This window comes from Zalophus californianus, chromosome 4, assembly GCF_009762305.2.
Source record: "Zalophus californianus isolate mZalCal1 chromosome 4, mZalCal1.pri.v2, whole genome shotgun sequence".
NCBI lineage: Eukaryota > Metazoa > Chordata > Mammalia > Carnivora > Otariidae > Zalophus > Zalophus californianus.
In genome coordinates, this window is record NC_045598.1 from 146,629,506 (window position 1) to 146,653,750 (window position 24,245).

Genomic DNA, 24,245 nt, shown 5'->3' on the forward strand with positions numbered 1-24,245 from the left:
GTTTTTTCTGGGGTTTTGGAGTTTTTAAAAGCTCCTTATTCTGGTCATCTATTGTTGCAAAACAAACTACTCAAGACCTATTTGTATAAAACAGAGGCCATTTCAGTATGCTCCCAAATTCTGTGGGTCAAGAATTCAGAAGGATCACAGCACTGATGGTGTGTCTCTGCTCTACGATGTTGGGGTCTTGGCTCAAAAAACACAAATGGCTAGGCGTGTCTCAAATAGTTAGGTGCTGGAATCATCTAGAGGCTTGCTTATTCACTTTTTTAAGGCTTAGCCTGGGACTCCTCAAAGACTGGGCTCAGCTGGTATTGTTACCCAGCAGGTCTACATATGCTTCCCCATATAGCCTCCTCAAAGCATGGTAGCTCAAGTAGTCAAATTGCCCCAGATAGCCCAGGAGCAAATATTCCCCTGAAAAAGGTGGAATTGTGGGGCCTTTTACATACTTGCCCCAGGAGGCACATAGCGTCACTTCTGCATTTTATTCATCAAAGCAGTCAGCATCCTTCAGGGGAGGGGGCCCACTTCTCTATAGGAAGGAAGCATGTCAGTGAATTTGTGGCCACGTTTTAAAAGTTGCCACACATCCTTGGTAAGTCCATTTAGAGCCAGAGTTGAGAACAACTGGATCCATGTCTTACAAACACTGACCTGCGGAGCGGGGCTGGGACTTGCGTGAGGTGAATGAGGCAGGTAGGGTGCAAAATTGAAGAAGGTAGTCACTCTCAGGATCGTGCAAGTGCAAGGGAGCATCTCCTTACATTTTGTACCCCAGGTGCTTTCCTGGCCTTGTCCTGGTGCTGGCCCTGCTACAGAGCACCTGTATATGAATCACGAGTGGGAGCAGGATTTAGATTCCTGAGTCTCATACTTTGATATTCTGATTCAATGAGCCTGGAGTAGGGACTGGGATTCTGTATATTTTCAAAGAATTTCAGTGGACTGATTACAGATTCCATGTGCTTTCCTGATACCATGCCTTTGCTCAGGCTGTTCCCTCTACCTTGAACGTCTTTTCCTTCTATTTCTATCACCTATGGAATATCTACCAATGTTTAAGATCCATTTCAAATACTACCCCTTTTATCAAGCAGAGGTACCAACAGAGTATAAAACTGTACCTTCTAAGAAACCCATAGCACTTTTTATATACCTTAAGACACATTTTGTCCCATATTTTTTGTGGACATATCTTCTAGAAAGAACATACTTCTTTTTTTAGGAGGCCAAAAAATGGAGATCTGGATCCACCCCATCAATTCTCATAGGTAGCGTTCTGTTAAGAGAAAGTGCGATTCTCTTTGACTCATCTTGCTCCCAGATTGTTCAACTTTGTAACCCACACAGCAACCGGCATGCGCCTTGTCCATTTTAGATGCCCAATAAACAGTGGATATTATCCTCTTCTGATGAAAGGTGATATTCCCATTTTTGCAGCCTTCATAGAAGCCCCCAAATATTGAATAATTACCCTAGTTTAAATGCTTAGCATAGATAGGGTTTTCATTCTTTTTTTAAATTTTATTATGTTAATCACCATACATTACATCATTAGTTTTTGATGTAGTGTTCCATGATTCACTGTTTGCATATAACACCCAGTGCTCCATGCAGAATGTGCCCTCTTTAATACCCATCACCAGGCTAACCCACTCCTCCACCCTCCTCCCCTCTAGAACCCTCAGTTTGTTTCTCAGAGTCCATAGTCTCTCATGGTTCGTCTCCCCCTCCGAATTCCCACCCCTTCATTTTTCCCTTCTTACTATCTTCTTCTTTTCTTTCTTTCTTTCTATTTTTTTTTTTTTAACATAGAACGTATTATTTGTTTCAGAGGTACGGGTCTGTGATTCAACAGTCTTGCACAATTCACAGCGCTCACCATAGCACATACCCTCCCCAATGTCTATCACCCAGCCACCCCAGTCCCTCCCATCCCCCCACCACTCCAGCAACCCTCAATTTGTTTCTTGAGATTAAGAATTCCTCATATCAGTGAGGTCATATGATACATGTCTTTCTCTGATTGACTTATTTCGCTCAGCATAATACCCTCCAGTTCCATCCATGTCGTTGCAAATGGCAAGATTTCATTTTTTGGTGGCTGCATAATATTCCATTGTATATATACACCACATCTTCTTTATCCATTCATCTGTCGATGGACATCTTGGCTCTTTCCATAGTTTGGCTATTGTGGACATTGCTGCTATAAACATCGGGGTGCACGTACCCCTTCAGAAGGGATTGCATTCTTTGTTGTGACTTCTATTTTGGAAATTTTCTTGCTTGAACTTTACCTGACAATCCTTTCCACATAGCAAAGGGTTCCCCCCTCCCCACTCTATGCAGAGTCCATAGTACTACCTTTGTCCATGGCAAACCCACATTTAAGCCTCAGAAACCTTTTATTTAGGTAAGCACCACCTTTGTGACCATTTTACTGATGAAGAAAACTGGGGCTTAAAGATTTAACAACTTTCGGGGCACCTGGGTGGCTCAGTTGGTTAAGCGACTGCCTTCGGCTCAGGTCATGATCCCAGAGTCCCAGGATCGAGTCCCACATCAGGCTCCCTGCTCTGCAGGGAGTCTGCTTCTCCCTCTGACCCTCCTCCCTCTCATGCTCTATCATTCTCTCTCTCTCTCAATAAATAAATAAAAATCTTTAAAAAAAAAAAAAGATTTAACAACTTTCTGGATCACAAGATAACAGAGAAACTGAGGCGGGTTTGAAACCCCGGCCTCCAAGATTCCAAAACTTAATGATGTAACCCCTATGCCAATCCAGACCCTCACTAATTGTGGTGGCTATTAAACCCACCCACCTTTGTGGAGGGTGGGGCAGAAACGTCCGCTTGGACGAAAAGCAAAGTTGGCAAAATCAATTCGAATCTCTCTTAAGTCGTATGGTTTCCACCGCGGGGTAAACTCGGGGGCGCCTTGACTTCGCGCTTTGGCTCTCGGGGCACAGGCCCTCGCATCAGTACCCGTGTGGGTCCGCTACCTCCCCGCTGGCGGCGCGAGGGTGGGGCGGGGGCTCCCGGTCGTCTCGGGCGGCGGCCAATGGCAGTGCGAGGGTCAGACTCTGCTCCCAGCGAGGGGCGCAGCGGTTGCTAAGTGCAGGGAGGAGACAGATCCCGCGCCAGCAGCCCAGGGAAGGGGGAGGCGCGAGCGAGAGCGCGTGGGAGCGCGGAGGCCCGAGCCGGGATTGGGAGCGAGCCGAGAGAGACGCCGGGGAGGCGCGCGGGAGCGAACGCCCGCTCGGGAGCCGGAGCCCCGCGGCACTGCGGCCGCGCCCTTGCCGGAGCCCTTGCGGCCGCCCAGTCCCGCTCCGCCCGCCGCAGCCACGGCTCCGGAGGATGGAGGACTCCCGGGAGACGTCGCCGTCCTCCAACAACTCCTCGGAAGAGCTCAGCTCTGCCCTGCAGCTGTCCAAGGGCATGTCGATCTTCCTCGACGTAAGTACAGCGCGCAGGAGTTGGGTCGGTGGTCCCCCCTGCATCTTTCCTCTTCCCCCCGAGGAGGGCGGTGGGTCCAGGCGTAGATTAGCCGCCGATCAGCTGTTTGCCCCCAGAACACCAGCAGAACCACCTCCTACCTCGCTCCCCTGTCCCCCTGGAAATGCACCGAGCAAATGCGGGAGAAATGACTGCCACTCAACTTGTAGAAAGGGTTGCCCTGCACCTGCAGCTCGGGGCTTAACACCCTGAACGAACGGCGGAAGTTAAATTTTCCAACGGGTGAGTTTCGTTGGGGACTCGATTTGTAAATACAACAGTCTCCATTCAGGTGAAGAGAGCATTTTAAAGGGGACTAATGGAGGGAGGTAACATTAACTCAACTCCTTTCTGGTGTGCCCTGTTTTGCAGCCCCCTATCTCCCTGAAGCTCTAAGGCGACGGGGGAAGCAGTAGAGATTGCGATGCCTCACCACCCTTCCCCAACCCCCACGGAGAACAATTACTTTGAAAACATACTTGTTTTTCTGTTTTCCAGCGGTGGCCAAGATCTCTTTCATGATTGATACTTTTTTTACTGCCACCTCCTATTTTTCCGTTTTTCTCTCCTGTTCTTCTCCTTCCCTATACCTTTCCAAGTTTTAATTACTATTCATCAAATGCTACCGTTTGACTGTTCTTCCTTTGGGCCTCTCCCCCACCCCCACCCTTTTGGGATTGATTCCCTTCTTTTCTGAGATGGTGATCGTTCTTTCTCATTCTTGGTTTTCTTTTTTCACTTCCTGCCCTCACGCTGGAGTTTTTAACCTTTACAGCAGTTGTGTTTCTTATTTATTTCTCAATTTTGCTTTACTGTCCCTTTCTGTTGTTTCTGTTCTTTATTTTTTTCACCCTGTTGCCCAGCTCTTTTCTCTGCTGTTAGGATTCGTGGTTTTCCTATCCCTCAGCTCCTGCTCCCTTAGCCCCTCCGTTGTCGCATTGATGCTGTCCGCTGGAGGTAGTTGCTGGCTTAGTGGGGACAATGCTGGCCCCTTCTCGTTTAGGCATGAGAGAAAATTGGCAAAAGGCTTTGAGGAGTGCTGTGTGCTCGTTCCTCTACCCTTCCCTGAGATCATTTCTTATTAAAATCCAACTGTATATAAAACTGAAATACATTTATTTGTGGAGAGATGAAAATGTGAGGAAATCAACTTAGTAGCATCATAATGGTGAAGCAGATGTCATGAAGATAAGGGGGATGGGGTGAGGAGCTCTCCCAAGTTTATTTTGAATGGATTAGCTGGGATTTTTTAATTGGGAGAGAAAACCATATGAATAATTAAATCTGGCCTAAGGCAAATGTTGTAGGTAAGGCTCAGCTGTGTCTCCTGGCAGGTTCCTCCCCTCATTACTATGCAGTTCCAGTTGGGGATCCAGGCTTTCTTGGCCGGCCATCTTCCCCATCAAAACAATCTGATTCCCATTCCTTCTCTCAGAAGGATTAAGTACCTTATTCTTCCTGTTCTGGTCAATCAGCTGACGTTTGGATGCTAATGGCTGATATTCTTCCTTTTCACTCCTGCCATTCAGGGCCAAAAAGCCCTTGCGTAAACCGAGCTGGGAGAAGGGGGCACAGAGCACCCCTGAGAAAGGAATGTTCAGGGATAGCATCAGAGTCCCAGAAACTCATGTCTATTATGAGGTCGATGGCTAAGCTGCCGTGAAGTTGATTCAAAGAGGGCAAGAGAGCCTTCCATTCATTCTGGCCTGATCTTCACTCTGTCCCCCAAGGATATCAGGTGCTTCTCTGTGACTTTCTTAAAGCAGTGAACAAATCCTTATGATACTGTAAAGATGAATGGATTGAGCTGTATAAATGAAGGTCATCCTCCTCGGCACACACACTAATCTTGACCCAACCGTTCAAACTGCTACTAAAAAAGAAAAAAAGAAGAAAAAAGAAAAGAGGAAATTAAAATCGTATTTATTATTGTATCTACACGATTGTTCTCAAGCTCTGTAAATAAACAGCATCAGGTCCCTGGTCCTGAAGGAACATGTACTCTATGAATAGGATACCCTCGCCGCCTTCTATTTCTAGAATTTAAAAATAAAACATATAAAACTGATTTCACATGAGAGGTGTTGACATGCTTGTTTGCCAGTAAAATGCTAGTGTCTATAAAAAAACAAAACAAACCTGCCACTGGATTTTATCTCGAATAGAAAAGATTTTGTTTACACTTTTCTTTGAGATATTTTGTGAAAAATCTAGCACTCTGGTGAAATATGTGACATGAAAAAGGATTATATACTTAGGGATTTTTGAATTATTCATTTCTGGATCATATTGTTTTTAGCAAAAATAAAATGTGAAATATAAATACATAATTTATTTGATTTGTTTTAATATATTCTAGTAGTACTGCTAAAAAAGATTGCTTTTTGAATTCTAGTCAGATTATAGTAAGTAGATAATAGGTATCCCCTGTTCCAAAGAGGAACAGGAATGAAACCCATTAGAGCCTTCTGCATCACACAGACTGATTTCCAAATTTGAGGAAAACTTTGATTTCCAGTATTTGTATTCCAATGCCACTGTAATAATCAGTCCTCTGAGAAATGATTTGAACTCCTTTTGAGGATACCGTTGATGCATGACTAGGCATGTACAGCGGGGTAAGAAACTAGCCATAGATCAGAAAATCAGAGAGGAATTTACCATAACTATTGGCTTTTCCTTCATTTCCTTTCCAAATCAGCAACAATGATGACTACGGTACTTAATTCGAGAGGTTGTATTACGTGAGAGTTCACAGGATAAGAAAACTGAGAAGAAAAAGGAAATGAGCTATATAAATTTGAACTATTCTTGCTACATCAGTATTCCCTATTGAATGCCTAAGTAACAGCCAATCCACAAATTAATACAGACACTGATCCATTACGAATCTGATGTATATTATTTTCTATCTAAAAAATGACAGAACGACATCTCAGTTCATCATCAATACTCTTGAATGCCCCCTGGGGGCTTAGAAACCCAGGGCTGGTAGCAAGGCATGCTCACGCACCCCGGCCCACGGGGCACGCAGGAGACGGACGGCACTGGGTGTCGTGTGCAGCAATGTGGAAGGACCAGGACAATGGTGGTTCTTTTCCTTCTTAACACCTCTACACTCTCCTTTCCCAGGTTCTTTCGTTCCAGATAACAGAGGATAAACTCTACAATACTAGTCTGTATAGCATGTGGTCCCTCTTTTGAATCTTTACATTAATCAACTCCACTACTGTGCAAAGGGAGAACACCTTCAGATCATCCCCTGAAGCATGGTAAATGTGAAGTTAGTTACAACTTCACCACTTGCTGCCACTGTCTTTTCCCAAACAGTTTTGATTTTTAGCTGGAAAGAAAGTGGCCCTTCCTCATTTGACTAGAGGCAGAAGTGGGGCCTGGGAGGTTCTGAAGGAGAGAGAGGATTTTACTCTCTGTCTTCCCTTCCTTCCCCCAACCAAACATGCACACGCATGAACCCTGAACAAAATGCACAGTGCCTGGATGGTCAGAGACTTGGTGAAAACAAGCAACAGCTTTGCTTGGTAAAAATACTGAATTCTGAAGCCCTGGACATATGCACGTATACTCATCTGTACAAGAGGTGAGATGGACAGGGGACCGTCAGAGCAGAAACCGTTTTCCAGGGACGCCTGGGTGGCTCAGTCAGTTAAGCGCCTCCCTTTGGCTCAGGTCATGATCCCGGGGTCCTGGGATCAGCCCCGCGTCATCGGACTCCCTGCTCAGTGGGGAGTCTGCGTCTCCCTCTGACCCCCCCCCCATCTTGTGCTCTTTCTCTCAGATAAATAAAATCTTAAAAAAAAAAAAAAAAAAAGAAACCGTTTTCCGGGTATAACGGTTCTGTGACCAAACTCGGTTAGAGCTGTATATCTCCTATCCTGCCTAGTGCGCACTAGATAATTTGAGGGAAATTGTTCCGTTGGGAGCATGGCAGTTAATCCCCTCATTGTCTACCCTAATTGGCCAGGCAAATAGCACTCTCCTAATTTTAAGAACCTGCAGAAATAAGGGAAACTTAGTTTTAATGTTATACATTTAAAACTCTTTGCTCACACAAGGCCTATTTTAGGCAAGACTGAGAAGATAAAAATGTAGGTGCCGATTACTTTTTCTCCATTCCTCATCAGTGCCCACTCCCCTGCATCCTAGCTCAATGGCAACTAGTGGAGTGGTAGCAAAACTTCCTCCTGGAGGTCAAGGTCTGCACACTAGTGTTTGCCTAGCAGGTCTTCCCTTCTGGATGGTACTCTGTGTTCTGGAGGAGTGCCAACTTCCCTGTCCTCTATCCCCATTTCTCAGGAGTCTGACTGGCTCATCTCATTACTTAATTTTAACCTGGTACAGAGTAGGAGGCACTTATCAAATATTAGTTCAGTAAATAGTGACTGTTAGTTTTTTAGGCCTCAGAGATAACATTTGCATTTTAACACCTGCTTTCAATAACTTCAGGTGAGAAATGAGGAATTTCAATGAAGGCCTTCAAAGAAGAGCTTTGGGGTAAAGGATGTTATTCGAGAATTCTTAAATTGTTGCAAAAACACAGTGTAACCTCTGCATTTGAGTTTTAATTCTGACCATAATATATCTATTTATTATCTATCCTGTGGTACTTAACTGGTAAGATTAGCCAATCCAGATGACTATGGAAGCATAATGTAATGAACTTAGTTTTCATTTGCAGTACATTTCTTATTAGGCTGTGGGCTCAGAGGCAAAATTCGCAGCAGAGACAGTTCTGTTCATATTTAATTACAAAGAACTGTCTTAATAAAGAAAGCTACTGTCTTAATTTCATTGCTAAGAGGCTGAATGCTATTTAAGACAGTTCTTTATGAAATGAAATGATGGAAGTCAGGGGTCCGAGTCTCTGGTGTGCAGTTATTCCTATTCTAGTTACTCATAAGGACGCAAGAGAGCTTGAAATAGAATCTTAGGGTATATTAAAGGTAAGAATTAGGCTGTGTTTCATGTCTCCCTGACTCTCAGTGGGAGCTTCATAGTTTCAGAGGAGAGGAGGAAGCTGGGTATGATGGAGAGATGGATTCCCAAAACCCCCGTTAGAAATTACCTCTGTGGAGTAAAAAGGATTTGTGTCTCATTCTGTTCTAAGCACAGAAGCTCTTAGGACTGAAAGCAGTTTTCTTACAATAATTAAATAAATTTAGTTAATAAAGGGGGACCAGCTTATGCACACAAGTCAGGATGATACATAACTTTTTGGAAAATTTTCAAAGGTGAGATGTTTATTAATAATATTAGTATCTTATAATAAACACATTATAATAATGATTAGATTTAACCATACTTCATAAGGTCAAGAGAAGGAGAGAGGATAATGTCTATTTAGTAGAAAGCAGTAAAACTTTGGTAGTAAAAACTATTGCTCATGTTTCAAGCTGCCCACCAAGAAGTGATGACCTAAATTTAAGAGTAGCTCTGGTTACTTAACATAACTCTGTATTGCTCAGAAAAATGATCCTCAAGTGCCCCTTGCATGTGATTCAAGGTTATCTTTGCAATATTATAAAGGGACATTTTCTTTGGTACTATATATAACATAGCTATGTGTTATATTATGCAGATTTTTTTTCTGTCAGTCTACAGTATCAGCAAGGGCTAATTAGATTGTTGCTAACAGAAAAAAAAAAATAACCCAAACTATCTTAAGATTTAAAACAGTAACTTAAAGGCTCCTGTAATGAAAAGTGGAGCTCATCTTGTCAGGATGGCTTGATCAGAAGCTCAGAGAGTGTCATCAGGATCCACTTTCAGTCTCTGGATGGGCACTGCTTTCTTGAGGGCTGGTTACGTCCAGGTTTTATGTTGTATCAATTTCCTAAGGCTGCCGTAACAGTGTTCTGCACACAGAGTGCCTTAAACAACCAAATGTATCCTGTCAGTTCTGGAGGCTATATGGTTGCCATCAAGGTGTAGGTAGGACGTTGCTCCCTCTGAAGTCTGCAGGGGAGAATCCGCTCGGTGCCTGTCCCCTAGCTTCTCACTGTGGCCAGTCCTTTACAGTCTTTGGCTTGCAGCAGCATCACACCAGTATCTGCCTCCATTATCATATGGTCTCCTCTGTCTAAGCTTCTCTGAATCTCGCTTTCCTTACAAAGTCACCAGTCTTTGGATGTAGGGCCCACCCCAATCCAGTAAGAGCTTATCTTAATATGATTACATCAGCAAAGACTATTTTCCAACAAGGTCACCTTCACAGTTACTGGGGGTTAGGACTTCCACTTTTGTTTTGAGGCAACACAGTTCAACCCATGATGGATATAATAACAGAAGTGGGGAGAGCAGCTTCTTACCTGTATCTTCCCAGGTTCAAAGTCAGCAGAAGAAAGTGTGTCTCTCTTGACAATTCAAGCAAAACCATGGCCTTACTCTGCTCCTGCCTGAGTAATCACTGTGGCCAGAGTGATGTGACACCCTGTTTGCCAGGCCCAAGTGCTCTGCCCAATCCTCAAGCTCATGGGCCACAAGTGGAGAAAAGACTTGTTGCCCGGAAGAAAATTTTGAACTCATTACCAAAGATACCTGATGGCCAAGCAGTTCTTATCCACCAGAGATAATACAATTAATGCATAGAAGTAAAGTAAGATTTAATGTAGACACATGAGCTCTATTTATTCATAATTTCTTATTTTTTTCTATTCCCAGTTTATTGAGCTATGATTGACTTACATTAAATTGCACATATTTAAAGTGAAAAGTTGATGAGTTTTTACATATATATATGCCTATGAAACCATTACCATAATTAAGATAATAAATATATCTACCACTCCAAAAAGTTTTCTCGTGTCCTTTTATAATGCCCTCCCTGCTCATATGTATGCAACCTTTAATCTTATTTCTGTCACTATGGATTAGTTTGCATTTTCTAGAATGTTATATAAATGGAATCATATAGCAGGTAATTTTTGTGCCTAGGTTTTTACTCAACATCATTATTTAGCGATCCATCTAATTTATTGTGTGTATCAAGAGCTCATTCCTCTTTATCGCTCAATAGTATTCACTGTATGGATGTGTCACAGGTTTTTTATCCATTCACTTGTTCAAAGACATTTGGGTCATTTTCAGTTTCTGACTATTCTAAGGAAACATCTCAATTGGGAAATCTTTATTTAAAATTGGAATTTCCACGAGACGCCTGGGTGGCTCAGTCGGTTAAGTGTCTGCCTTCCGCTGAGGTCATGATCTCAGGGTCTTGGGATTGAGTCCTGTATCGGGCTCCCTGCTCAGTGAGGAGCCTGCTTCTCCCTCTGCCTGCCGCTCCCCCTGCCTGTGCGCTCTCACTCGCTCACTCTCTCTCTCTGTCTCTCGCTCTCCGGTATCTCTCTGACAAATAAATAAATAAAATCTTAAAAAATATAAATAAATAAAATTGGAATTTCTTTTATTTACTAATGGGCAAATTATGTGTGAGTATAATGTTCACTGCAATTGCAAAAAAATGGTAATAAAATTTTTCTTTTTTCTCTTTCAGATACTGAGGAGAGCAGATAAAAATGGTAAGACCAAAAATCTGTAGTTTCTATTTATTGATCTCTTACCTTTTAGATCACCTTCTAAAGAATAATAAGAAAGAGAGAGGAGAACCCAAGAAATTGATACATAAAATGTCAGCCTCTGGTACTCATAAGAGTTTTAGGCAAGTTTATGGCTCCAGATATGCATGAGAAGTTGAAAGAGGTACTTACATTTGACAGGAAGATGGAATTTATGCCTTTGAAGTGAGCAGCTGTCATAGCTCCGGCTTTTCCCTTTTATGCTTTAATTTTAAAGTAATAACAGCTTCTATTCATTGAGTGTCTACTGTGTGCCAGGCATTGGGTCAAGTGCTTTGAGTTATTTCTTAGAGTTAATAAGATATAGATCTGAGACTTGAACCCCGGGTCTGTGTGGCACAGGAGTCTAGGCTGTCCACACTGAACTTCAGGGTGACCTTGGGGGCTGTTGTTGCACTTGAAGGTGGCTAACTAGAAGCCTACGTTGCCAACCTTACCTTCGCTCCATAACTCTTGGCCATCCCTCTCGCATGGGAAGTGTATACCCTGGGACCGATAATCTACAGAGACAGAGAAGAGAAACTAGAAGAAAAAAATTGTTCTGTCAGAGGAACTACAATTTAAATGAAGCCTGCACAAAGTCCATCTATAAGCTGTCATAAGCAATATCTTTTGACTCTTATCCCACTACAAATTGTGTTCCATAGAGCACCGAATCAGAGCTTATCAAGTTTATTTTGCTGCTATAGTACAAGTACATAATAGAGCTATATTCTTGACAAGACTTTCTCAACAAATTTAAGAGACAGAGTCCTTTCCTTTTCTTGAAATCGGATTTCTTATCTATGGGGAAGGCTTACAGGCAGAGTCCAGATCTGACACTTCTAAAAACATTTGCTGTGGTCTAGGGAGCCCTTAAGCAGCCAGATCAAGAAAATCTTGATTGGCATTCTATAGCTTTTCACACAACAGAAAATAGATTACTCCAAGGAGCAATAAAATACTGTCCCAAACCCTGATAATATTTAACTGTGCCTGTCCATCAGAATGTTTTCTCAAACTATGTTAAAGGGGTTAATATATTATCAATTCAAAGGGTTTTTTCTTTTTTCACCAGAATCCCTTGATTAATTTTTAAGGCAGATATACTGATGCTGTGATCCTACTTGTTGGCCTCGTGCCTGACATCCAAACCCAGTGATGCCTGAAGTACAGCTGAATAGTCCATATGGCTCCGTGCTGTCTGCCTGCGATTTCAGCAGCCATTTGTAGTTCAGAGATGCCTTTTCTCTCTCTCCCCAAGCTCCTAGTTTTCTCAGGCTACACCTTCCTTTCCTTGGACCCCAAGGTCTGATTGAAGGTCATCATTACCTTTGTATATATCACTCTTCTCTCCATCAAAACTTGCATCTTTTGGTGGCCTACTGTCATAATCCATAGTCATAATAAAAAGTACTTGAAAAACCAAATTCATGATTTACTGGAGTTTATGATAACCTCATATGTTATGCTATGAAGACTGGTCCCTTGGACTGGGAGCCCTGTGTGGGCCTCTTCGGTCCCCAGTTTTTTTACCTGCCTCCTTCCCGTATATGATACCTCTTGCCTCCTCGCTCCCTGCCCTAATGCCTGATCCTAATGTGCTGTCACGGCTATCTGCCTCTCTGCTCTTATTCTCACAGTCTTCGCCATGCATCTTCTTCTGCAGCTCTCTGAAGCACCAGGGATTCTCTGAGCATCACTCCGTCTGTCACATCTCTGTGGTGTCCTTGCTTTGACTTCCACATGCTCTACCCTTTCCACTCTTAGCCAGCTTGAGAACTCGCATGTATTGCTTGCATCTTGCTCGGAAGGCACCTTGTCAAAAAGCCTTCCTCAGCTTCCCCTTGCAGGGCCCCACCCTCTATCTGGGCTCTCCGCACTGTGGCTTGTATTGGTTATTCCCTTTTGCGGGGACTGCCGTTGTTTGCTGATGATTCTACTCCCTTAAGCCAAACTTGCCTCTCTAGGGCGAGGAACTTGTCTTATGAATGGATCCTATGCTCACCCAGTACTGGGTACTCAACGGATGTTCACTTAATGAATTAACAATGATTAATGACATTTTCCTCCATTACCCATCTCCCTTCTGTCTATCTACTCTTTCCCCTGCCTTCCATCCTGCTTTACTCTTCTCCCTCATTCTCAGTGTAAAGTGAGAGGAAGGAAGAGAGAGGCAGGTCTGGGTTTAAATCACAGCTCTGCACCTAGTAGCTCTGTGGCTTTGGGTGAGTAACAAACTCTTCACCCTCAGCTCTCTCATCTACAGAATAGAGATAATAGCATCTATGTGTATCATGGGGTTATTATGAGTAATCAATGACATACAGATGTAAAATCCCCAGGGAAGTGCATGGTACATAGTAACAACTTACACCTGCTTGTTTTGGAGTTGTGATGCCTTGGCTAGTGGAGACACTTGGTGACATTCCAGTCATTTCTATTTCAGTGGAGTTTAGGGGGAAAAAGCCTATTTACCATACATGCAGAATTGAGAAAGGGAAAAAGTATAGTGGATAATCTAAAGTAAAGAAGAAGATACCAGCATTAAAAAAAAAAAAAAACCATCTTTCTGAACCATGTGTTCATTCCATTCTGTATTTGTAAATAAAGAGCTGCTGCATGTACGTAATCTCTGGGTAACAGACCCTCATATGACAGAATCCCTCATGGACTGCATAATCGGTGATGGAGTAAGAACAGGAATAAGAGGTAATAAGCAGTATGATACTTAGCTTACCAGAGTACAGATTTAGCTTCTGGGATCTATCTGACATGAGAGAAGCTGCTGGAGAAATGGGTGGGGAAAAAATACATGATAGCAATTAGCTATAATAATGGTGTCTTAGAGAGATTCATTTGGTTTTGGTTGCTGTTCTAAAATCATAGGCTAGGATCCTAGACATAAAGACAGACCTCAAAATAGGAAAGATTAGAAGAGATGTGAGTGCTTTGATCTAAAGAGCCCAGAATTAAACCTAAGAATGCAAAACTCCTGAGAAAGCTTACTTATATGCAGGTTGAATGAAAATGGAAATGATACATGGGTATTTGTAAAATTTGCAAAAAAAAAATTTTAACCTTAGAAAAAGGCAAAATGAAAGGCTCATAGTAATTAAGAACACCATGGATTGCTTTTGCTGATGTGTACTCGCTAAGATCTGCTGCCATTCTTGACCCAGCAAATAGGTAGGCTGTAAGGGTGGCTCTTTTAATCCCAATGAATGACTGATCTCTGTAAGAAATTGTCATAGTTCTCCTCAGTGGATGTTAATCTATTCCAGCAGCCTGTACATTATAAATCTGTGAGGACAGAGAATGTGCCTATTTCACATAGCATCAGGCCCACAGTGGTGATCAAAATGCCTGTCAGAGAAAGACAATTATCATATGGTTTCACTCATATGTGGAACATAAGAAAAAGGGCAGAGGACCGTAGGGGAAGGGAGGGAAAACTGAATGGGAAGTCATCAGAGAGGGAGAAAAGCCATGAGAGACTCTTTTTTTTTTAAATTTTTATTGTTATGTTAATCACCATACATTACATCATTAGTTCTTGATGTAGTGTTTTATGATTCATTGTTTGTGCATAACACCCAGTGCTCCACGCAGAACCATGAGAGACTCTTAACTCTAGGAAACAAACTGAGGGTTGCTGGAAGGGAGGTGGGGGAGGGGATGGGGTAACTGAGTGATGGGTATTAAGGAGGGCATGTGATGGGATGACCAGTAGGTGTTAAGCAAAACTGATAAATTATTGAGTGCTACATCTGAAACTAATGATGTACTGTAAGTTGGCTAATTGAATTTAAAAAAAATGCCTGTCACAACATCCGTGTTCAATAAATACTTGCAAATCTATTTGTAAGAGGTATATAACCAACAGTCTGATACTGAAAACTGAAGAAACACAATCTTATACACCAGTTAAACTAAGCGTTGTTATTTATCTGTTGTTTATTAATTAATAATATTAGCTAAAACCCTAAAGTTTCCACCAAAAACAGTGTTAGAACTAATGAATGAATTCAGTAAAGTTGCAGTGTACGAAAGCAATATACAAAAATCTGTTGCATTTTTATGTACTGACAATGAACTATCAGGAAAAGAAACTAGGAAAACAATCCCATTTACAGTTGCATCAAAAAGAATGAAATACTAGATATAAATTTAACCAATGTGGTGAAAGACTTGTACAGACATTAATAAAAGACATTAATGAGAGAAATTGAAAAGGACAAAAATATTTGGAAAGATATTCTGTGCTAGTGGATTAGAAGACAATACTGATAAAATGTTGATATTACCCAAAGCAATTTACAGATTCAATGTATTTCCTTTCAGAATTTTGGTGGAATTTTTCAGAAATAGAAAAAACAATCTTAAAATCGGAACAGAACTACATCTGGCATTAAAAACACTAATATAGGGGCGCCTGGGTAGCTCAGCTGGTTAAGCATCTGACTCTTGATTTGGGCTCAGGTCATGATCTCAGGGTCATGAGATTGAGCCCTGCTTGGGGCTCCGCACTCAGCACAGAATCTGCTTGGGATTCTCTCTCCTCTCCCTCTGCCTCTCCCCTAACTCTGTCTTTCTCTCTCTCAAATAAATAAAATCTTTAAAAAATAAAATAAAAGTAAAAACACTAATATAAGAACAATTGATGTTGAATTTGTGTTTGGGTATATTTTGAAGACTTCATTGGATCATTGGATCACCTATGTTAATAGGTTAAGTGAGAATTGGTAAGAGCCTTTCAATGTGGTTGCCCAAGGTTTGGTTTATTCAATTAACATATACAAATATGACCTCAGGTAGAGGGGTGAAACACAGGTTCCGTAAGTGGGAGTATTTTCCCTGAAGACAGGGAAACTTTCAGAGTATCACCCAGAGGTCTGTGGTTTTGTATTTCCTGCATCTTGATCACAAGGCCGTCCTTTGATGTGATCTACTTACTTAGTCAAGCATCACCAGCCCCACATGGGGCTCTATAGCCTCGCTGATCTTTTATTCAGGGATCCTAGCCCCAAATAAGGATGAAAAGATTAAAAAACTGGGCTCTGGAAATCAGGATTATTGGCATAAGGCAGATTTTTAGTTCATAATTCCCCACTCTTTTCTCAAAATGTTTTGGGAACGTCGGTGTAACTAATTCCAGAGCAGGAGGGATCAGATATAGCACTATACCCGTGTTTACTCTCAGGCATATGCAAACCTGCAGACTCTTCAACTACACACCTACCGGCTTGAAAGTCAGTGCAAAGTCTAGTAAGAGCTATTTGTTGAAAAAAAATCTCATGCCCTAATAACGACCTGGGAAGAAGTGGCTCATCAAGCATTACAAGGCTTGGGAGTCCATGAGGGCAAGTTCTGACTGGAATAATTTTTTGAACAAATAAAAACAAATTTTCTATTTCCACAGTATGTTTTTTTTTTCTAAAATATAAAGCAGTTTCACTCTCATAAATGTGTTGCTTTTCTGCCAAAAGCAGAAAACTGTGAGAATTCTTATCATTACATAGCTGGGCTAATCAGCTGTCATAGAAACAGAGAATTTCTATTCAAATGACCGAGCCGGGGACATGAATGCCATGGGCAGCCAAAGGCTCAGAAGTCAGAGCCCGTTCTGATAGCAGATCCTGCCGTTTATGGAGCAAACTGTCTACTTTAAATTGGTGCCTCTACCATAAGTGCTGTCTGTGATCTAGATTTGTAGTTTAGCAGCCCGGCGTTCCTTTTCCTTTCTGTTCTGCAGTGAATCATCTCCTCTACTCCATCTAGATGTGGGAGGCATATAGCACTATGGTTAAGCTAGACTTTGCAGTCAGATGTCCTGGGTTCAAATCCCAATTCCTCTTTCTCCGTGATCTGAGCAAGTGACTTAACTTCCTCATCTGTAAGATGGGAATAAAAACAATGCCTCTCAAAAACAAATCAAAACAAAACAAAACAAAAACAATGCCTCTCCCAGGCTTGTTGAATGACTAAAAGAGATAATACAGATTTTCTTGGAAAGGTGCCTGACCCTTAAGCTACATAAGTGTTACCTATTTTCATTTTTTAAAAAGATTTATTTATTTATTTGAGAGAGAGAGTGTGGGGGGGTAGTGGGAGAGGGAGAGAATCTTAAGCAGACCCCCTCTGAGCAAGAGCCCAACACGGGGCTCGATCTCAGGATCCTGAGATCACGACCTGAGCCAAAACCAAGAGTTGGACACTTAACCAACTGTGCCACCCAGGTGCCCCCCACTTTCATTTTTTATCCTAATGTTTATTCTTATTTGGTGGGACAGTCAATCACGATGTCCCAACCACCCTCCCATTTGTGCTGAGCTATTCACCTGGCAGTGCCCAGATGTTCTGTCCATGAGGACCTTGCTAATCCCTCAGAGCTTCCCTGGTGCTTGCCCTATCTTTGCCATGGTCATTAAGCTTTTCCTATTGTTTGCAAACCAGCCACCCTAATATAATTTCTCTCATGTGCTTGGAGTCAGCCCCAAGACACCCTTCGGGTTCTATACTCCAACACTGAAAACTAAGGAAACTGAATTCACTTTTACTCAGGTTTTTAAATAAAGTAATTAGAGAAATTGGAAAAACTGAAATGTATATCATACCTTCAGTATCTAAGGTTTTCCTTGGTATCAGAACTGTTGCAATGCTGGATTTTGTTGGCTGTGTCTTCGTGATGTTACTGTATTCCTTTAAAAGTAGAAGTATTTTGATTTTTTTCCAACTGTTTATTGCTTACACTGTTTTTTAAATGTTCTATGCACAGAAATGATAGTGTAAGGTTTGGAGTTAGAAATGTTAAATCCTGGTCTCAACTCTCCTACTCTTCCTCCATCTTTCTCTCTTTCATTCAACTATAACCACACAATGCGCCTATTTGCCAGATCCTATGTTAGGCACTAAAGATACTACAATAAATAAGCCTAAATTAAAGTCACTACAACACACACACACACACATATACACAGTACAAGGAATGGAATGAAGTTCCGTTAAATTAAAGTTCAAATTCTAGAGGGGAGATAAACATGAATAGAAAATAATTATACACTCTAATAAATGCTGTGATATAAATCAATACCAGATTCTATACTGGAGTAATCTTTCTGCCATGCGAATCTGATACGATTACTTCTCTGTTCAAAATCCTTCATTCGTTACCTGTTTGTTACAGGATAAAATCCAGACTCCTGAGCATTGTGTCCCCTGCCCAGCCTCCACTCCCTCCATTATCTCTGAAGGACACTGTCTCTGACTCCCCCAGCTCTCAGTGTCCAGACAAGCACAGCTTTGTCTGCTGGGAATGATCTTCATCCTTCTGCTTTCAGCCTAAGTTTATCTCTCCTAGGAAGCCCCCTCTGAGTTTGGTTTGGCAGAGAATGGCTTGGGAGTCAGGGGTTGATATGTAAACTAGTTCTGCCACATGCAAGCTGTATAACTTTGGGTAGGTTCTTAAAGATCCATGTTTGGCTTATAGGGCTGTTGTGATGATTCAATGAAATAACACAAAGTACCACACACACATGACAAATACACTCTCAGTAAATATTAATGCCTTTGCCTGACTACCCACCATTCTCTCATCCATAGTTTCATTACATTTTGTATATAATACCATTTATCACATTATACTGAATAATTTGTGGGTGTGTTCTCCTACCCCCTATTAGATTGCAAGCCTTTTGAAGGCCAGGAACTATATACCTTTGTATACCTAGTGATCAGTATGATGCTTGATTTATTGTTAGTATTTCGTAAACATTACTGAATTGCTATGGGACTGTAGAGGCAGGTGGTCTAATTCTGCCTGGGTGCTGAGTGAGCCTCCCCTTGAGCTATAATTTATCTGAGTAGGTATATGTTAGATGGGGGACAGGTAATTCCAGGTAAAAGGAAAAGCGAGTACAAAGCCACACAACTTGAAAAATTCCCTAGGAATTAGTTACTGAACATAATTTCTTGATTTGTAAAAATATATATTGAATACCTACCATGCTTATATCTGAAACCACACTCTTAATCCCAGCTGCCAGCTTGTTTAGTAGTGTTTCCCAAGTCAGGAAATGGCACTGCTATTCAGCAGGTGCTCCAACCAAAAGCTTCAGAGGCATCCATGATTCTGCTCCTTCTCTAATAACTCCACATTGGCTCCACTGTTAAAATACCTTCAAGATCAAATCACCTCACAATACTTCCAAATCTCTACCCTAGTTAAAGCCTCCATACTCTGGCACCTGGACTGCAAAACCCTCCAGATCAGAGCTGTTGAGAGCTTCAATAAATCCATGGCAAACATAATAGAGATAAGAAACTGAAGTTTATATTTTTGAATGTATTATCAGCAAAGACTTGGTAATTAATCAAAAATGTTTAAGAGAGGTGAAGGTGGGGGCGGAGCAAGATGGCGGAGGAGTAGGAGACCTGGATTTCGTCTGGTCTCAGGAATTCAGCTGAATGGGATCAAACCATTCTGAACACCTACGAACTCAACAGGAGATCGAAGATAAGAATAGTAACAACACCCTGAACAGAAAAACGACCACTTTCTGGAAGGTAGGACGTGCGGAGAAGTGAATCCGAGGCGATATTCGGGAGGATAGGCGGCAGGGGAGGGGGCCTCCATCGGCCGCTTTTGGCAAGTGATAGAGCTGCGGAGCACAAAATCGGAACTTTTAGAGGTCGGCTCCGCTGAGGGACATCGCTCCAGTGGCTAAGAGGGGGTGGAACCCTCGCGGGACAGTGTGGTCTCAGGACCCTCAGGGTCACAGAAAGACCGGGGGTGCCTGTGTGCGGCAGAGCTCCCAGGTATCGGAGCGGGGAAGCCCGCTGCAGAGACAGAGCCGAGGCGCGGGCTCTCAGCTCGGGGTTGCCATAAACTGTGATCCGCGGCCCAGTCGGGCCACTGCCCCTCCAGCAGGGACCCAACAAGCGGCAGAGCCGGGGAGACTCCCTTTCCTCCCCTGGGAGGAGCGGCGCAGAAGCGCACCGCAGGGATCTGCTGGGTTTGGAGACTCCACACGGGGTCTGGTGCCAGACATAGAAACGCTCGGTCACAGGCCGGGTGAGCACGGAGTACAGCCGGAGACCGGAGAGATGAGAGTGACTGCTTTTTTCTGGGGGTGCACTGAGGAGCGGGGCCCTGAGTTCTCAGCTCCTCCGGGCGGAGATTGGGAGGCCGCCATTCTCACCCTGGTCCTCCAAAGCTGTACCGAGAGCTTGCAGGGAGCAAAAGCTCCTGAGAGCAAACCCGAGCAGCTTCCTTAGCCCAGACCGACAAGAGCGGGGCAATTCTGCCTCCGGCAAAGACATTTGGGAACCACGACAACAGGCCCCTCCCCCGGAAGATCAGCATGAACAGCCAGCAAGCCAAGACCAAGTTTACCGATCAAGGAGAATGGGAGAACTCCAGCGCTAGGGAAATACTACACATAGAATTCATGGCTTTTTTATCATAATTCATTAGTTTTTCAAAGTTAATTTTTTTAACTTTTTTTTGACCGTTTCTTTTTCCTTTTTTCAAACAACATCTTATCAATCCCTTTAAAAAAATTTTTTTTTATTTTTCATTTTTAGAGTCATATTTTTATCCCTTTGTAGTAGTTACCCTTATTTTTGGCATATATATATATAAGTTGTTCTCTCTTTAAAATTTTGAGATACAATTTCTTCTAACAGATCAAAATATACCCTAAATCACTAGTGTATGGCTTTGTTCTAGTCTCCTGCCTAATCACATTCTCTCCCTTTTTTTTCTTTTTTTTTTTAAATCTTCTTTCTTTTTAAAAACAACTTCTTATCAATTCCTTTTATAAAATCTGTTATAATTTTCATCTTTACATTCATCTTCCATCCCTTCATTGTATCAACCCTTATTTTGTACATATATAAGTCTTTCTTCCTTTAAAATTTTAGTAGGCACTTTCTTCTAACAGACCAAAATACGCCCAAAATCTAGTGTGTGGCACTGATCTATGCACTAGCCTGATCATATTTGATCATATTCTGTTTTTTTTTTGTTCTGTTTTTGTTTGTTTTTATCTTTTTCTTTTTCCTTTTTTTTTCTCTTCTTTCTTTCCCTTTCTTGTCCCCTGGTTTCAGTTCTTTTCTGATTTGTATAGAGTATATTTGCTGGAGACGTTGTTAACCTGTTAGCATTCTGTTCTCTCATTCATCTATTCTCCTCTGGACAAAATGACAAGACGAAAAAAATCACCTCAGCAAAAAGAACAAGAGGTAGTACCGTCAGCCAGGGACCTACTCAATACTCACATTAGTACGATGTCGGACCTAGAGTTCAGAATCATGACTTTAAAGATACTAGCTGGGCTTGAAAAAAGTGAGGAAGTTATTAGAGAAACCCTTTCTGGAGAAATGAAAGAACTAAAATCTAACCAAGTCGAAATCAAAAAGGCTATTAATGAGGTGCAATCAAAAATGGGGGCACTAACTGCTAGGGTAAATGAGGCAGAAGAGAGAATCAGCGATATAGAAGACCAAATGATGGAAAATAAAGAGGCTGAGAAAAAGAGAGATAAACAACTACAGGATCACAAGGGCAGAATTTGAGAGATGAGCGATACGATAAGACGAAACAACATTAGAATAATTGGGATCCCAGAAGAGAAAGAGAGAGGGGGGCAGAAGGTATATTGGAGCAAATAATAGCAGAGAACTTCCCTATTTTGGGGAAGGAAACAGGCATCAAAATCCAGGAGGCACAGAGAACCCCTCTCAAAATCAATAAAAATAGGTCAACACCCCGACATCTAATAGTAAAACTGATGAGTCTCAGAGACAAAGAAAAAATCCTGAAAGCAGCTCGGGAGAAGAGATATGTAACCTACAATGGTAGAAACATTAGATTGGCAACAGACCTATCCACAGAGACCTGGCAGGCCTGAAAGGACTGGCATATTATCTTCAGAGCACTAAACGAGAAAAATATGCAGCCAAGAATACTACATCCAGCTAGGCTATCATTGAAAATAGAAGGAGAGATAAAAAGCTTCCAGGACAAACAAAAACTAAAGGAATTTCCAAACACAAAACCAGCCCTCCAAGAAATATTGAAAGGGGTCCTCTAAGCAAAAAGAGAGCCTAAAAGCAGCATAGATCAGAAAGGAACACAGACAATATACAGTAACAGTCACCTTACAGGCAATACAATGGCACTAAATTCATATCTTTCAATAGTTACTCTGAATGTAAGTGGGCTAAATGCCCCAATCAAAAGACACAGGCTATCAGATTGGATTAAAAATCAAGACCCATCAATATGTGGTCTGCAAGAGACTCATTTTAGACCCAAAGACACCCCCAGATTGAAAATGAGGGGGTGGAAAACCATTTACCATGCTAACGGACACCAAAAGAAAACTGGGGTGGCAATCCTTATATCAGACAAATTAGATTTTAAAACAAAGATTGTAATAAGAGATGAGGAAGGACACCATATCCTACTTAAAGGGTCTATCCAACAAGAAGATCTAACAATTGTAAATATCTATGCCCCTAACATGGGAGCAGCCAATTATATAAAGCAATTAATAACAAAAGCAAAGAAACACATTGACAACAATACAATAATAGTGGGGGACTTTAACACCCCCCTCACTGAAATGGACAGATCATCTAAGCAAAAGATCAACAAGGAAATAAAGACCTTAAATGACACACTGGACCAAATGGACTTCACAGACATATTCAGAACATTCCATCCCAAAGCAACAGAATACACATTCTTCTCTAGTGCCCATGGAACATTCTCCAGAATTGATCACATCCTAGGTCACAAATCAGATCTCAACCGGTACCAAAAGATGGGGATTATTTCCTGCATATTTTCAGACCACAATGCTTTGAAACTAGAACTAAATCACAAGAGGAAAGTTGGAAAGAACTCAAATACATGGAGGCTAAAGAGCATCCTACTAAAGAATGAATGGGTCAACCAGGAAATTAAAGAAGAATTTAAAAAATTCATGGAAACCAATGAAAATGAAAACACAACTGCTCAAAATCTTTGGGATACAGCAAAGGCAGTCCCGAGAGGAAAGTATACAGCAATACAAGCCTTTCTCAAGAAACAAGAAAGGTCTCAAATATACAACCTAACCCTACACCTAAAGGAGATAGAGAAAGAACAGCAAATAAAGCCTAAACCCAGCAGGAGAAGAGAAATCATAAAGATCAGAGCAGAATCAATGAAATAGAAACCAAAAGAACAGTAGAAGAGATCAACGAAACTAAGAGCTGGTTCTTTGAAAGAATTAATAAGATTGATAAACCCCGGGCCAGACTTATCAAAAAGAAAAGAGAAATGACCCAAATGAAGAAAATCATGAATGAAAGAGAGATCACAACCAACACCAAAGAAATACAGACAATTATACGAACATATTATGAGCAACTCTACGCCAGCAAACTAGATAACCTGGAAGAAATGGGTGCATTCCTAGAGATGTATCAACTACCAAAATTGAACCAGGAAGAAATAGAAAACCTGAACAGACCTATAACCAATAAGGAAATTGAAGCAGTCATCAAAAGTCTCCCAACAAACAAAAGCCCAGGGCCAGATGGCTTCCCAGGGGAATTCTACCAAACATTTAAAGAAGAATTAATACCTATTCCCCTGAAACTGTTCCAAAAAATAGAAATGGAAGGAAAACTTCCAAACTCATTTTATGAGGCCACCATTACCTTGATCCCAAAACCAGACAAAGACCCCATCAAAAAGGAGAATTACAGACGAATATCCTTGATGAATATGGATGCAAAAATTCTCACCAAAATACTAGCCAAAGGGATCCAACAGTACATTAAAAGGATTATTCACCATGACCAAGTGCGATTTATCCCTGGGCTGCAAGGTTGGTTCAACATCCTCAAATCAATCAACGTGATACAATACATTAACAAAAGAAAGAACAAGAATCATATGATCCTCTCAGTACATGCAGAAAAAGCATTTGACAAAGTACAGCATCCTTTCTTGATCAAAACTCTTCAGAGTATAGGGATACAGGGTACATACCTCAATATCATAAAAGCCATCTATTAAAAACCTACAGCAAATATCATTCTCAATGGGGAAAAGCTGGGAACTTTTCCTCTAAGGTCAGGAACGCGGCAGGGATGTCCACTATCACCACTGCTATTC

The 24,245-nt window shown here is 41.7% G+C and overlaps 1 protein-coding gene across 1 annotated transcript in view; it reads left to right on the forward strand.

Moving 5' to 3' along the window:
* Positions 1-3,119: 3,119 nt before the first annotated feature.
* The window catches only part of NECAB1 (N-terminal EF-hand calcium binding protein 1), a 189,368-nt gene continuing 168,242 nt past the window's right edge, over positions 3,120-24,245 (forward strand). Inside the window, exons 1-2 of the mRNA XM_027570771.1 lie at positions 3,120-3,461; positions 11,011-11,035. Coding sequence (XP_027426572.1) covers positions 3,363-3,461; positions 11,011-11,035 — 124 coding nt within the window. The 5' untranslated portion in view covers positions 3,120-3,362. The remainder of the gene's footprint in view (positions 3,462-11,010; positions 11,036-24,245) is intronic.